Source organism: Nomascus leucogenys, chromosome 22a (assembly GCF_006542625.1).
Source record: "Nomascus leucogenys isolate Asia chromosome 22a, Asia_NLE_v1, whole genome shotgun sequence".
In the NCBI taxonomy this organism is placed as follows: domain Eukaryota; kingdom Metazoa; phylum Chordata; class Mammalia; order Primates; family Hylobatidae; genus Nomascus; species Nomascus leucogenys.
The window spans coordinates 132,822,832-132,836,883 of NC_044402.1; the positions used below are offsets into that span (position 1 = coordinate 132,822,832).

The 14,052-nt window shown below is 43.4% G+C and overlaps 1 protein-coding gene across 3 annotated transcripts in view; it reads left to right on the plus strand.

The window, feature by feature from the left end:
- DIS3L2 (DIS3 like 3'-5' exoribonuclease 2) overlaps positions 1–14,052 on the plus strand; it is a 371,835-nt gene that overhangs the window by 280,794 nt on the left and 76,989 nt on the right. For all 3 annotated transcript variants that reach the window (XM_030802727.1, XM_030802728.1, XM_030802729.1), the window contains exon 12: positions 2,525–2,632. In XM_030802727.1, coding sequence (XP_030658587.1) covers positions 2,525–2,632 — 108 coding nt within the window. The remainder of the gene's footprint in view (positions 1–2,524; positions 2,633–14,052) is intronic.

Genomic DNA, 14,052 nt, shown 5'->3' on the forward strand with positions numbered 1-14,052 from the left:
GGACAGTGTGGTAAATGCAGCGGAAGAGCAGGGAGGATGGAGTAAGTGGCTGACTGTGTAGGATGGCCCCAAATCCTCTTTGAAAGAACAGGGGAGGTGTGTAAAACACAGCACACACTCTGCCTAGGGGATTCTGGATAAACCTTTTAGCAGTGGCAATGAGCTGAATCTGAAAGGAAGTACAAGAGTTTGCCAGATGTAAAATGTCCAGAAAGGTGTTCCAGAAAGAGGGACCAGCACAAGCAAGAGCTGGAGCAGCACACAGACAGGTGAAGGGGGTGCAGTGGGAAGGCCCGTGTGACTGGTGTTGTCCGTGCCCCGGAAGAGGGCCAGGGCACAAGGCTGAAGGGGATGCCTGCGCCCGGTGACAGCGCACCTTGGATACCGTGGGCTGGCCAGTGAGCTGACTTTCACTGAGCATCTTCAGTATTGTTCTACCAATAAGAAGACCAAGACTCAAAATTTTACCAACTTGCCCAAATTGTACAAGAAGCGGTGGGCCCAGGATTAGCCCCCAAGTCTCTCAGGTGGCAAAGCCTTTGCTGTCTTTCCTGCACCATGCTGCTGCTGAGTCTGCACTTCACTCATTGTAAAAAGGTCTTTAGACCTTGTTGTATTTTTTTAAGTGGTGAGGCCCTTTTTGCGAATAATATCTGAACCCCAAATTCCAACATATAGAAACAGATTAGGTTTTCACTAGATAATTAGCATTCATTTATTTCATATTTAAATGTGTAACACACACCAATTAATGAAAACACTGACTTTCTTTTTAATAAGCTCATTTATTTTGGAATGCTTGCAGTTGACAGAGAAGTTGCAAGGGTAAATGTCCTCATTTAACCTTACTTACCTCTGAAAGACCCTGTCTCTATATATGGTCACACTGGGGTTTAGGGCTTCAACATATAACTGCGCGGGGGGCGGGGAGGGTGCCAGTTCAGTCCCTAGGATAGCCCAGAGGCTGAGTAGGTGAAATCTTTATCATTCAACCATGAGATGGTATCATATTGAAGCTTTCTCCATTTTGTGCACTATTTTTAAACAGGTGAAGATGTATCATTTTATAAAACACTTGACATATACAAGAAAATGTTAAATATTTGAATTACATTCTAATGCATCACAAAATAAGTTAGCAAAGAAAATATAGTATTGTCTGAACTGATGGTGCAAAAGTAATGGCAAGAAAAAAATTTCAAAAGTAGTTGTCTGTAAAAGCTGTTACCGAAGGCTGTTAGGAAAAGCTGTTACCAAAGTTATCAGGTAGTCATTAGGTTTCATACAGATGTTAAAAGATATGGCGTTCTTTAGAAATGCCAGACGATTGCCAATTATTTGTTACTGGTGTGGGCCATGAGTTCTAGAATTTACTATTCCATACCAAAGATATTTACTGTACTAAAGTAGAGTACAGTTGCAGATACTTCACGCAGAATAAGAAGCCGCTGGGGTTTGTTCTGTTTCTGCCCGTAAAGAAACATAGTTTGCTGAATGTACCTCAACTACAGCATGGCCACCCTTTGCCTATCACTTCTCAGTTACCTAGCATGGGGTTACAGTGTTATCCATGCTCAACATTGCAAGCCAAAGTGGGCCATAGTAAGTATGTTGAGTAAATGGCTAGTACTACTGATGTTTTTAGTTAGAGAGGTGGGGTGGATGGTCCTGCCATTAATCAAGGAAAATATGGGAAAAGGAACAGATAGTGGTAGATGGGAGAGAGTTTTTGAAGTATTTTCAGGAGATACAGATAGAGATATTCATTTCATCTTTGGAACACTAGAAAAAAACAAGTAATATTTTGGGACAACTGCAAGTCATCATTTGAAAGTAAGCTGAAAAACAATTTTTAATTAAAGAGTATATACCGTTGACTCAGTTTATTATGGAACAGAAAGATCAATAAGGAGAAGAAATAATTTAGGCTTAAAAAATGGGAAAATGGTTAACTAGTTTATCACAATGTTCATCTAGGAAACCTGGATATATGACCCTTTCAGTTTTATCACTCTAGTGATATTTTATTGAAGTATTCTCTTAATGTTCCAACATGTAATTTGGTAAATTGCGGTATATTCAGTTACTAAAACATTGATTCAACAAAACAATAGCTTATTTTACTTTAACAAAACCCTGTCCAGAGTTTACACTCAACCCCTGGGCTCTCAAGTATATGTATAATTCAACTGGAGTGCTTATATCCAAAAGCACAAGTACTTCTTGAGTCTGGAGCTTCAGGTTTGGTAGATAATACAGTGTAGCTATTTTCCATTGCCTTCATTGTACTTTGTCTTCCCTTACCAGTTCTCCTCACTTTCCCAGCTCACATTCCTATTTGACTCTAGAGGCGCATGGAAAAGTATACAATAGTGTGGTCTTTCTGCAGAGTCTTTGGGAACAGAGCCACCTCCATCTTCAGCTTGCTCTGGAAAAGCTGAAGCTGTTCACCAAAACTCTGCCCACTGGGCTTCTCCTAAGCGGGTTGGAGAAAGGTGCTCATGGGCCTGTGCTCTGTTTACAGGTGGTCCCCATGCTTCCCAGGCTGCTGTGTGAGGAGCTGTGCAGCCTCAACCCCATGTCTGACAAGCTGACCTTCTCTGTGATCTGGACACTGACTCCAGAGGGCAAGGTAACAACTTACACGTGTTCTTTCTCCACTTACCTCTTTTCCGTTCCATGAGTCATGAAGCACTCACCATGTGCCTGGCACTGGCTTGGGTGCCATGGTGGTAAGACAAGGGAGGTATGGAGTAGCCATCATAGAGAAATGTCAGAGTCCCTGCCTCGGAAGAGCCGTCGGCCCCACTTAGAAGCCAAGACTGACCCTAAGCGCTTAGAACAGGTTTCTTGTCTGTTATCAGGTGAAGGAAGAAATTGAGTAAGCAGAGTGATGCCAGGGAGGCTTATGCAGGAGACAGGGTGTAAGTGGGATTGAATGAGGATTGGCAAAGGCAGGAGGGGCAGCCCAGCCTGCAGTTAGGAGAGCAGAGCCTGTTTGGAGGAGGACGTTAGGTAAAGTGGGAAGTTTACATAGGTGGGGTGAAATCAAACTGGAGAATCACAAATGAATTGTAGGTGTTAGGGTTCCTCTGAAGTGTCATGAGAAAGCTGATTGTAGAAAGGTCAGTGGTGCATTGTCATGCAGGATGATTGGAGCGGTGAAGATGAATTAGCAAGATGGTGCTATAATCAAGGCACAAGGTGGTGAAACCACAGACTAAGAACAGAGGAGAGAAGGATGTCAGCAGGGGTTTCTAGGCATAAGGAAAAAGATGTCTGTGCCTGTTGTCGGGATGTACCTATGCGTATCATAGGGAACAGCAGGAGAGAGATACATGAAAGAGAAACTAGTCCCCTCCCTGCAACCGTAACAACTCCAAACATTCAGAAGTAGGGCCATGATTAAGTAAGCCCTGGTGCCTTCTCAATGGAATATATGCAGTTATTAAAGTTGTTGACAGAGACCATGGAAGAACATGGGAAGTGTTTATACTGTAATATTAAATGGAAGTAAAAAAAGATATTTAATTATAAAGAGGTTCCAAATAAAGATAGAGGATCAAATACCCACATTTACTTTCATTCCCTCCCAAAACCTCACTAAAACAACAGTAGAGGCATTTTTTTTTAAAGACATAAACCCACAAGGACAAAGAGAGTGGGAGAGGAGACAACAGCAACAAAATTTTGGAATCTGGGTAGCAGATGGATGAGTGTAACTGACTTAGCAGTCCTGAGAAAGCTGAATCCTGAGCCAGCAATACAGAAAGCCAAGAAACAACCCAGTTTATGCAGCAGAACCTTAAACAATTCAGAAATTGACAGTACCAGATAATTCTAGAAAGTGGGAGAGGGTTGGGGGAGAATGAGGCTAACAACAGTATTGAAAGTTTATTTTTAAAAATTGCCCCTCCTATAACTTAGTGGAAGATCAGAAATGTGTTCTCTAGACAGGGTAAAGTAAGAGGTGTCTGAACTGGAGGACATCAAACATGCTTGATGGCAGTGACACCTTGGGGGAGATTGTGTGAATGTTGGCATACTGAATGTTAAGAGTGTCAGCTTTCTTTTTGCTGCCAGCCCCAGAATTCTGGTCACCAGCCCTATATCCATGAGTCGGGACATGGGAAAATCTCTGAGGAATCTGAATAGTGAGGAATAAAAACATAAAGATACTAACCTTAATAGTTTCCCAATCAGCAGCCCAGCTGTCTTTCCCTACGGTAAAGCTTACAGACAATAAGCTTCACCCACACAATCAGAGCTTTTTAGGATTTCATTTCCATGTATGAAGAGACAACCCGAGGGAAGCTTCTAATGTAAAATAGGGAGGCTATTACTAATGCATTGATTCAACAATAGCTTTATTTTACTTTGATGAAACCCTGTCCAGAGTTTACACTTAGCCCTTGGGCTCTTAAGTATATGTGTAATTCAACTGGAGTACAAACAAAACAGGAAAGAAGTAAACAAACAGGAAATGAAGTAAACAAACAGGAAAAAGTAACTAGAACACACTAGCAGGGAAAGGAAATTATCACTTATATCTTTAGGGAATTTTTTTAAAAAAGAAAGTAGCTGTGTCACAAAATCTTGATACTTTAAAAAGGAAACATTTGGAGGGAAAAAAAGAGCTCTTGGGAATTAAACACAGGTTAGAAGAATTAAAGATTCAAGATTCCTACTGAAAGGTAAAGTTGAGGAGTTGTCCCAAAAAGAGATAGAAAAGATAAAAAATTAGAAGACTAGTCCAAGATATACACTATCTGTTCAATGACCGTTCCAGAAATAGAGAACAAAGTAAACAGAGGAAAAGAAATGATCAACAAAATAATTTTAGGAAATGCCCCATTCCTGGAAGATGTGATTTTCCATATTAAAAGGGCACACTGCCTAGCACAGGGGTGGAGACACATCATCCAGACACATCATTATAAAATTTCAGAACACTGTGGACAAAGAAAAGACATACAATAAAATCAGAAATCAGAATAACTTCAGATTTTTCTACCACAACCCTAGAAATTAGATGACAGTGAAACAAAGCTTTCTAATTTCTGAAGGACTGTGATCTCCATGCCAAAATTCTGTACCCAACGAAGCTATCAATCAAAAGGGTGGGAAAGGACATTTTCAGACATACAAAGCTTCAACAAAAATGTCCATCTCATACACCCTTTCTCAGGAAGCCACCAGAAGATGTGCTTCACCAAAATGAAGGAGGAGTAAATGAAGAAAGAGGAAGACATGGGACCCAGGAAACAAATAATCCAATACAGGAAAGAAGTGAAGGAATCACTGAGATCAGGGCTGGCAGACTTTTCCTGTAAAGGGCCAGATAGTCAGTATCCCTGTCACGGCTACTACACTGTCCTTCAGGTCTGTCTTAAAGAAGATGCTAAGTGCCAGGTGTGGTGGCTCACGCCTGTTATCTTAGCACTTTCGCAGGCCGAGGCAGGTAGATCACTTGAGGTCGGGAGTTCAAGACCAGCCTGGCCAACATGGTGAAACCCCATCTCTACCAAAAATACAAAAAATTAGCTGGGCCTGGTGGCGGGCACCTGTAATCTCAGCCACTTGGGAGGCTGAGGCAGGAGAATCACTTGAACCCGGGAGGCAGAGGTTGCAGTGAGCTGAGATCATGCCATTGCACTCCAGCCTGGGCAGTAAGAGTGAAACTCCGTCTGAAAAAAATAAAAGAAAAAGAAAAAGAAGAAGACGCTAAGCTGGATCCTCTCATGGGCTTCTACATTCTGTCTGTTAGAATCAGTTGTTTTGGTTGATATGTAGATATGTAGCTGGAAGAGAAAGGAGCATTTTAATAACTTTTTCAGATAATTGTGGCTATTCATTTTTGTACTACACCAAACTTTAATAGTTTCTCAAAAGTTGGTTGGACCAGGCACAGTGGCTCACGCCTGTAGTCCCAACACTTTGGGAGGCCAAAGTGGGCAGATTGCTTGACCTCAGGAGTTCGAGATCAGCTTGGGCAACATATCGAAACCCTGTCTCTACTAAAAACACAAAAATTAGCCAGATGTGGTGGTATGTGCCTGTAGTCCCAGCTACTCAGGAGGTTCAGGTGGGAGGATCACCTAAGCCTGGGAAGTCAAGGCTGCAGTGAGCCATGATCACACCACGTAATCCCAGCACTTTGGGAGGCTGAGGCAAGAGGATTGCACAGCCTGGGCAACATAATGAGACCTTGTGTGGATGAAAAAAAATAAAAAACAGACACCAGAGAGTGTGCTGTCTTATCTCCCCAAAATACCCAAGTCTAAACTATAGTTTGTGTGTCATTTGTTCCTTCAAGTAAAAATGGTGTTCCATAAAATGAGCAATCAGTTCACTTCACGACTCAGTTATGTAAATGCTTTTCCTCAAGACCGCCAGCATACCTCTACATGCAGCAAAAGTGAAAAAGACAAGCAATCAAGGGTTGAGACATCGTAAAATTAATAGTTTTTACTCTTCTGTCCAGAGCATTTGGTTGTTCAATACGAGTATGAGGTATTGGAGTGCAGTAGCCACAGGTGTGCTGGGTGCCATTGTCAGATTTGCACCAAGGCAGCCACTTTACCCACGAGGGCTTTTGTGCCACCAGTGTAAATGTCAGCATGTGGAAAGGACAAACACTGCCTTAGTATTTTTATGAAAATAGTTTTGACCTCCTGGACTCCTGGAAGGGTCTCAGGGATCCCTAGGGGTACATGGACCATACCTTGAGAACCAAATGGACAGTTGGTGGAAAGTTTGGGGTAGATTAATATGCATAGCACGCAGAAAAATCAAGCAAATAAAAAGTTATTAATTCCAGGGAGAATAAAAAGTTGTATAGAAAAGAAAAGTAACACTTAGTATTATGTAACCATAATAGTAGATTGATAAAATGAATTCTGATCATTGTCATGTATTAGGAGGATTAAGGACTTGAATAGTTATGTGGGCATGGTGGGGGAGGGAGTGTGTATGGAAGAAAAAATAAATTATCTTCTGTAGTGAAAAGTTTGCAAATAATGCCTAAAAAAAATCAGGAAGTAGCAGACAGGTTATGTAGAAAGTTAATATCCAAATACTCTTTTAAAAGAAGTAAAAGTAGTTACTCTTGGGAAGTAACAGAGAGGGATGGGGGCTGCTGTTTTTCATAACAATACTTTAAAACTATTTTAACTATGTATACTTTAATATTTTTATTGTGAAAAATTTCAAACACATGAAAGTAAAGGGCACAATAAACCCATCCTCCCCACCTCCCAGATTCAACTATCAAGACAAAGTGTTTTAAAACAAACCACAGATATGTCATTTCGCTCATACATATTTTAGTATGAAGCTGAAAAAATTTTGGACATTTCCTTATGTACCACAATGCCATTAGCACACCTAACACGGACTACTAATGACTTGGTGTCATTCTGAACCCAGTCTGTAATAGATTTCTTTGCTTTCTCCTATAGATTTGCCTGAATTGGGATCAAAACAAGTTATACGGCCAGGCGCGGTGGCTCAAGCCTGTAATCCCAGCACTTTGGGAGGCCGAGGCGGGCGGATCACGAGGTCAGGAGATCGAGACCATCCTGGCTAACACGGTGAAACCCCGTCTCTACTAAAAAAAATACAAAAAATTAGCCGGGCGTGTTGGCGGGCGCCTGTAGTCCCAGCTACTCAGGAGGCTGAGGCAGGAGAATGGCGTGAACCCGGGAGGCAGAGCTTGCAGTGAGCCGAGATTGCGCCACTGCACTCCAGCCTGGGGGACAGAGCAAGACTCCGTCTCAAAAAAAAAAAAAAAACAAAACAAAACAAAAAAAAAAACAAAACAAACAAGTTATACACATTATATTTGGTTTTTATGGCTCTTAAATATTGGGTTAATAAAAAAAAAAGGACCCTTTTAAAGATTTTTTTAAGAGTTAAGAGGCAAATGCTATCTGAAAACAAAGAAGGAATTATGAGGACAGTATGCCAGCAATCATATTTTGGTGGGGGTAGGAGCATGCATAGGGGAAAAAATGAATGGAAAAAGACCAGTAGGAAATAAAATCGAATGCCAATAGCGGTTATGTTTGGGTAGTAAAACTGTGAGTAATTTTTTCTACTTTTTTGTATTTTCTAATGTTTTTTGAAAACATGTGTAGCTTTTATATTTTTATAAATGCTTATTTTTGTGAAAGTTTAACTAAACAGAAAATAAAAGCCCATAGAAGAAAGCTAACTTGAATTAACAGAAAAGAACTTTGAGTCTGAATTTTGCCTGCCAAAGTCAGACCCAAGAAATAAAAAGCTGCCCAATCTAATGAGCTTCTAAAATATGAGGGTCATAAAAGAAGCACTAGAAAGTGGCAAACTCTGTAACTCAGTTGGCCTCTGGGGTTTCTGTTGGAGGTAGTGTCTGGTGCCCAGGCCACTGGCATTAGGGACTAGAGAGCAGGTGTGAAGTAGGCACAGGATCCAGGAGGGGCTGTGGGCCTCAGTGCAAACCAAGCCAGATCGGAAGTAATGAGAGTTTGGACTAGAGACAGGGTTGTAGGGCAAAGCCCACTAACCACACTCCTTGTACTGTGGTTATCGAAACACCCTACCCAGACCAAGCGACCACATGAGAGGTAGACCTGGTTGGTTAGTCCTGGGATGAGTATCTCTTACCCACAATCAAGATGCATGAAATGAGAGGTCAGATTCCAGACTCACATCCAAGAGATGGTCCTTCCTCAAAACGCTGGCAAGGAAAGCTTGAGTTTAGCAAGGGCCGGGGAAACAAAGTTCGGAACCAGATGGGAGGGTCAGGGAGCCAGAGAAGGCCAACGGGCAAGGGGTAGCCCTGCATCAAGAATCCAGTGATGAGGAGGAGGGTCTCTGAAGCCTGTGTGGCCAAAGTCTGAGGCTGGTTTTGCATGCAGTGGTGACTTCTTTTGGCGTAAAGGTTTGGACTTAGAAGGAGCCAGAGCAGGGCCAACAGCATCATGCCACAGCTGCTGTGTAGCCACCAGTCTCTCACCTGGAGTTGAAGTGGAGAAAGCTGTGTATTTTTCCTTAGTCTATTGGAATGGCTTACTTTCTGGAGCAGGCATGGTGAGCTATAGAAAGAGTGTTCCAACGTTTTCTTAACGCCTACTAAATTTTTTTTTAAACACTCACAAGAAAATCTTGGACATGTATGCATTCATTAAGCTAGTGCTCAGGCTTTTAGGTCAATAAATGCTGAATAATTTATTTTTAGTGTATTTCTCACATGTTGGTTGTGAGAGTCTTATTCTCTGACTTAGTAACTAAGTCCTTAGACCTCAGAACCTTAGAATCTTAGGGCCAAAGATCAGAATAATAAAAGAAGGGTCTCACAATTGATTAGCTGTCCTCAGTTTGCATCTCCTGTGACATCCCTGCTGTGTGCTGTATAGGATTAGTCAGAACCCAGAGTGTACTATGGAAGTCGCCTGTTTCAACCATTTACTTAGGTCAAAAACCACGGGGTTATTCTTGACTTTGGTCTTTCTCTCATGCTACATCTGCATCCAGTCTGCCAGTGTGTCATCGCTGCTTTGCTTTCTGAATGCCTCCAGAATCAGCCCCCTTCCTTAACTACTGGCACTAATACCTGGGTCCAAGCTGTTCTCTCTCACCTTGACAAATACAGTGGCCTCCTGACTGTCCTTGCAGCCTCTGCTCTTGCCCCACGTCATCTCCTCTGCATACAGCTGTCAGAGTGATCCTTCTGAATCTTAAGCCTTGTCTCTCCATTAAAACTTTCCAATCTCTCATTCAGAATAAAAGATAAAACGCCCTTACAATGGTAACTTTTTCCTTGTTCTTTTCTGCCAGTCTTCTGTGCTAGAAATGCATGGACTCCAGAGTCTTCCTGCAACCAGCCTCTCCTCTCACGTCCTGGAGCATTGCTGCTCACAGGAGAGAAGCTGCCTTTTATGTATAACTGAGCTCTCTGCTGTGCTGCAGTCCCCCTCCCCAGCTCCAGGGACCTGACATCAGTCAAGGTTGAGTTTCCCCACCTGCCATCTTCTCATATCCTTCAAGCCTCTGCCCCTTCCTTGTAGCTGAGCAGATCTTTTCCTCCCTGCTTAACTCATTCCATTCTGAGAATTGGACATTGTAGAATTATGTCGTGTACCAGTTGGGGCTTTCTCAGCTGAACCTTCCGTGCTACTTGGGAATCCTTTTATTCGTCACTAGGTTCCAAGCCTTTTTTCTTGTGTTCCAACCTCAACCTTGCTTTCCACTCCTCTTTCCTTTAAGACCCATCATTCTCCCAAGTACCTTTCATTTCTCCTTCTTGGAAATGAGAGAGGCTAGCCAACTTCAACTGCTGAAGTCCCCCTTTCCACATCAAAATTTCTCTCTGCCTTGCCGCTACTTAGGAGGCTGAGGCAGGAGGATCACCTGATCAGATTGAGAACAGATCGAGACCCTGTTTCTAAAATATAAATGAATGAATAAATAAATAAGCAAATATTTGGCTGGGCGTGGTGGTTCATACCTTTAATCTCAGCACTTTGGGAGGCTGTGGTGGGTGGATCACCTGAGGTCAGGAGTTCAAGACCAGCCTGGCCAACATGGTGAAACCCCATCTCTACTAAAAATACAAAAAATTAGCCAGGCATGGTGGTGGGCGCCTGTAGTCCCAGCTACTTGGGAGGCTGAGGCAGGAGAATTGCTTGAACCCAGGAGGCAGAAGTTGCAGTGAGCCACCTGTGAAGAGAAAGCGAACATTCTGCTGGGTATAAGTGGATTGTGTGCAATGGTGCTTCAGTCTAGATATTCACGCCTTAATCTTACTGTGTTCGTCTCTTCCTTTTTCAGGGGAAGCCTGAGCTTTGCTCAGTGATGGTGGCCCTAGTGTGAGGACTGGGGCTTGTGGAGTAGCCGCTTGTTTGCTCTAGCCACCCCACTGCCTCTGTCCTCTGCAGTTACTAGGACCTTCCCTAGCAAGTTGGCGTCCTTTCCACCACAGGCATGACCTGCCTCTCTCTGCTCACTTCCAGCCCGTCCTCTCTCGGCCCAGTCCTTTTCAGACACTTGCTTCTTGGCACCTTTGACTTCTCTCACTGCCAGGCTGCCCCTACTAAGGATGATTGCCCTGTGTTCGTAGCTCTAAGAAGCAGCCAGAATCCACTCCGCCTCCCTCCCGTCCTCCATCACTCCAAACAGCCTGGTTTTGTTCCAATCAGGAAAAGGTTTCTTTCTTCCTCATGTTTTTTTGAACAAAATATTTTGCATACGGAAGCCTGGAGCTACTGCAAAAGTGATTTTGTACCTAATTATTTAAGATTATAAATTAACCCCACTTGCAGTTTTTCAACCAGAGATATATCTTAATGAGGTGCTGACATTTTTCAGAGGATAAATTTAAAAATACATTTGAATGGAACTGAATAATTTTCAAAGGAGGTGGTCATACTTTTGTATCAATACAGAAAGTTGATATGTGTTTGAGACATACTTGGTTTATTTTACTTCATCATCTGCCTCTGTCTAATTTATGACCTTCACCTGAAACGGAATAAAAGTCACACTAGATTTTGGGTCTGTCTTTAACTGGATCTGGTCTTGGCTGCCGCTTAGGAGTTTGTATGACTTTTGACAAGTTCCTGGCCTGTTTTCTCAACTGTGAAATGGGCTGAACAATGCACTCCTCCCAGATGTGTTAAGGAGATTTTAGAAGTAGTAGGTTTAAGAATACTCCCAGTATTAGACTACTTCCAGTCTTACTTAGTACAGTAGGTAGGCCTTGAATTACAGTGCTTTAGTACATAATCATGTACTCCTTTTTCAGTAGTTTTTTCCCAGTAATATGCCTTCAGTCGGTGTTGGCACTGTATTTAATTTGACATTCTGAACGGTGGTATTCCAGATTATGTGTAGTAAACTCACCTGCCTACAGAAGAGTGACCCAAATCCTGTGGTTAAGAAAGAAAAGAGGGGCCAGGCGTGGTGGCTCATGCCTGTAATCCCAGCACTTTGGGAGGCCAAAGCGGGTGGATCATGAGGTCTGGAATTTGAGACCATCCTGGCCAACATGGTGAAACCCCATCTCTACTAAAAATACAGAAAATGAGCCGGGCATGGTGGCATATGCCTGTAGTCCCAGCCACCCAGGAGGCTAAGGCAGGAGAATCACTTGGACCCGGGAGGCGGAGGTTGCAGTGAGCCCAGATCGTGTCACTGCACTCCAGCCTGGCGACAGAGTGACAGAGCGAGACTCTGTCTCAAAAAAAAAAAGAAAGAAGAAAGACATGATCTTCTTTATGAAGAGTTTTGTTTCTGAAGCTCCCCCTGCTATTTCTACTTTTTCCATGAAAAACTCTGTCCTTTTGTCTTCTGCCACTGGCTTTGGTTATGCACTGGGCATTGATGTGAATCCAGTTTCCAAATTGGAAAGTAATGAGGTGTTCCATACAGAGAGGCCTGCCTTCCATACTGTGAGGTTGGCTATTCCGAGGACCCCTCCATTTGGATCTTTGCTTTCTTGCTGCCTTTCTCTGTGTCACACGACAACAGACTCCTTTCTTTTCTGCTTGGCGTCTGCAGAAGATGGTTTCAGGCCTTTCCCAGGCCTTCTTTCCCAGGCGGTGAGCAGGCTTTGGTAAAGAGTGACAAGCTGCTGCTTTGGGCAAGTCTCAGGTAATCAATTTTAGGAATACCTCAGGATTCCAAGTGGCTCCTGGTCAGGGCCAGCAATCAGAGGGGTGAGAGGGAGCTACAGAGATGTGCTTAGAGCCAGGAGACCTGGGCATGCAGGGTACAGGGGTGTCTGGGAATCTCGTGGAACTTGCTGCTACATTTTATGCATAAATATTTCAGGGAGGAGGGCCTGGAGCATTCACTAAGTTTTTTTCTGTTTGTATAGTTTTTTTGAGACGGAGTCTCACTCTGTCGCCCAAGCTGGAGTGCAGTGGCGCAATCTCGGCTTGCTGCAACCAACACCTCCCAGACTCAAGCAATTCTCATGCCTCACCTTTCTGAGTAGTTGGGATTACAGGTGCACACCAACATGCATGGCTAATTTTTGTTTTTGTTTTTTTTTGTGTGGAAACGGGGTTTCATTGTGTTGGCCAGGCCAGGATGTCAAACTCCTGACATCAAGCAGTCCACCCGCCTTGACTTCCCAAAGTGCTGGGATTGCAGGCATGAGCCACCGTGCTTGGCCAAAATTCACTAGATTTTGAAAGCAGTTCTTGACCCATGGTTTACGTGAAAGCAGTTGCCCGATCAGGGTGCAGTGGTTGCCCTGTGCTGGAGCATTCACTAGGGAGAAAGACCGCAGACCCTGGGAGGCTGCAGACCCTGTGACCTGAATGCTGGATGCTGGAGGGAACCTCCAGACCACTTGTGAAATGTGAAAGAGAACAGTGAAATAGAACTGAAACTGATGTTCCCTGAACATGCTGAAGGCAGACTGTACAGCTCAATATAGACGCACAGGAGGAGTGACTGGGTTTGGAATGAAATGTAGAAAAGGAAGCAAGCTAAATCACCAGGGGAAACCCTTGAGACCACAAGAATGAAGAGGTCATGGCCCTGTCATTCCAGAGGAGGCTGGAGCAGCTCTTCAGGAAATGTGGATGTGCGAAGAGGACAAGCCTGGCTGAGCCTAAAAGGGGCTCTTCAGACTCTTCTGGAGATCTGCATGTGGCACTCCCCACTGGGACTGTCAGGTGGTACCTGGAATTGACTCTACAGTTGCTTTTGCCCGCAGCACACACATGCTTCCTGAGAGCCAAATTCAGACCTGCTTGCCACAGTAGAAGATTTGTGAGATTATTTGAATCCCTTATATCTTTGGATAGTGGTGGTTCTTGGAATAATATGGAAAGAATAGTTTCAGGATTTTTTTAAAAGAAAAGTTAAAGTCAGTGATTACAGATTCAAGATTCTTATAAGACTTTGCTCTGGATAAAAATGTGAGTAGTTGCCACCATTCTCTTCCTCTACCCCATGGCTGCCATTTTTCAAGACTACTGATTCTTCCTTTAAGGGAGGGTGAGGGTACCAAAGTGGTCTCTCCAGCGTTCCAGGGCAGAAGCTGGATTCCCTGGAGGC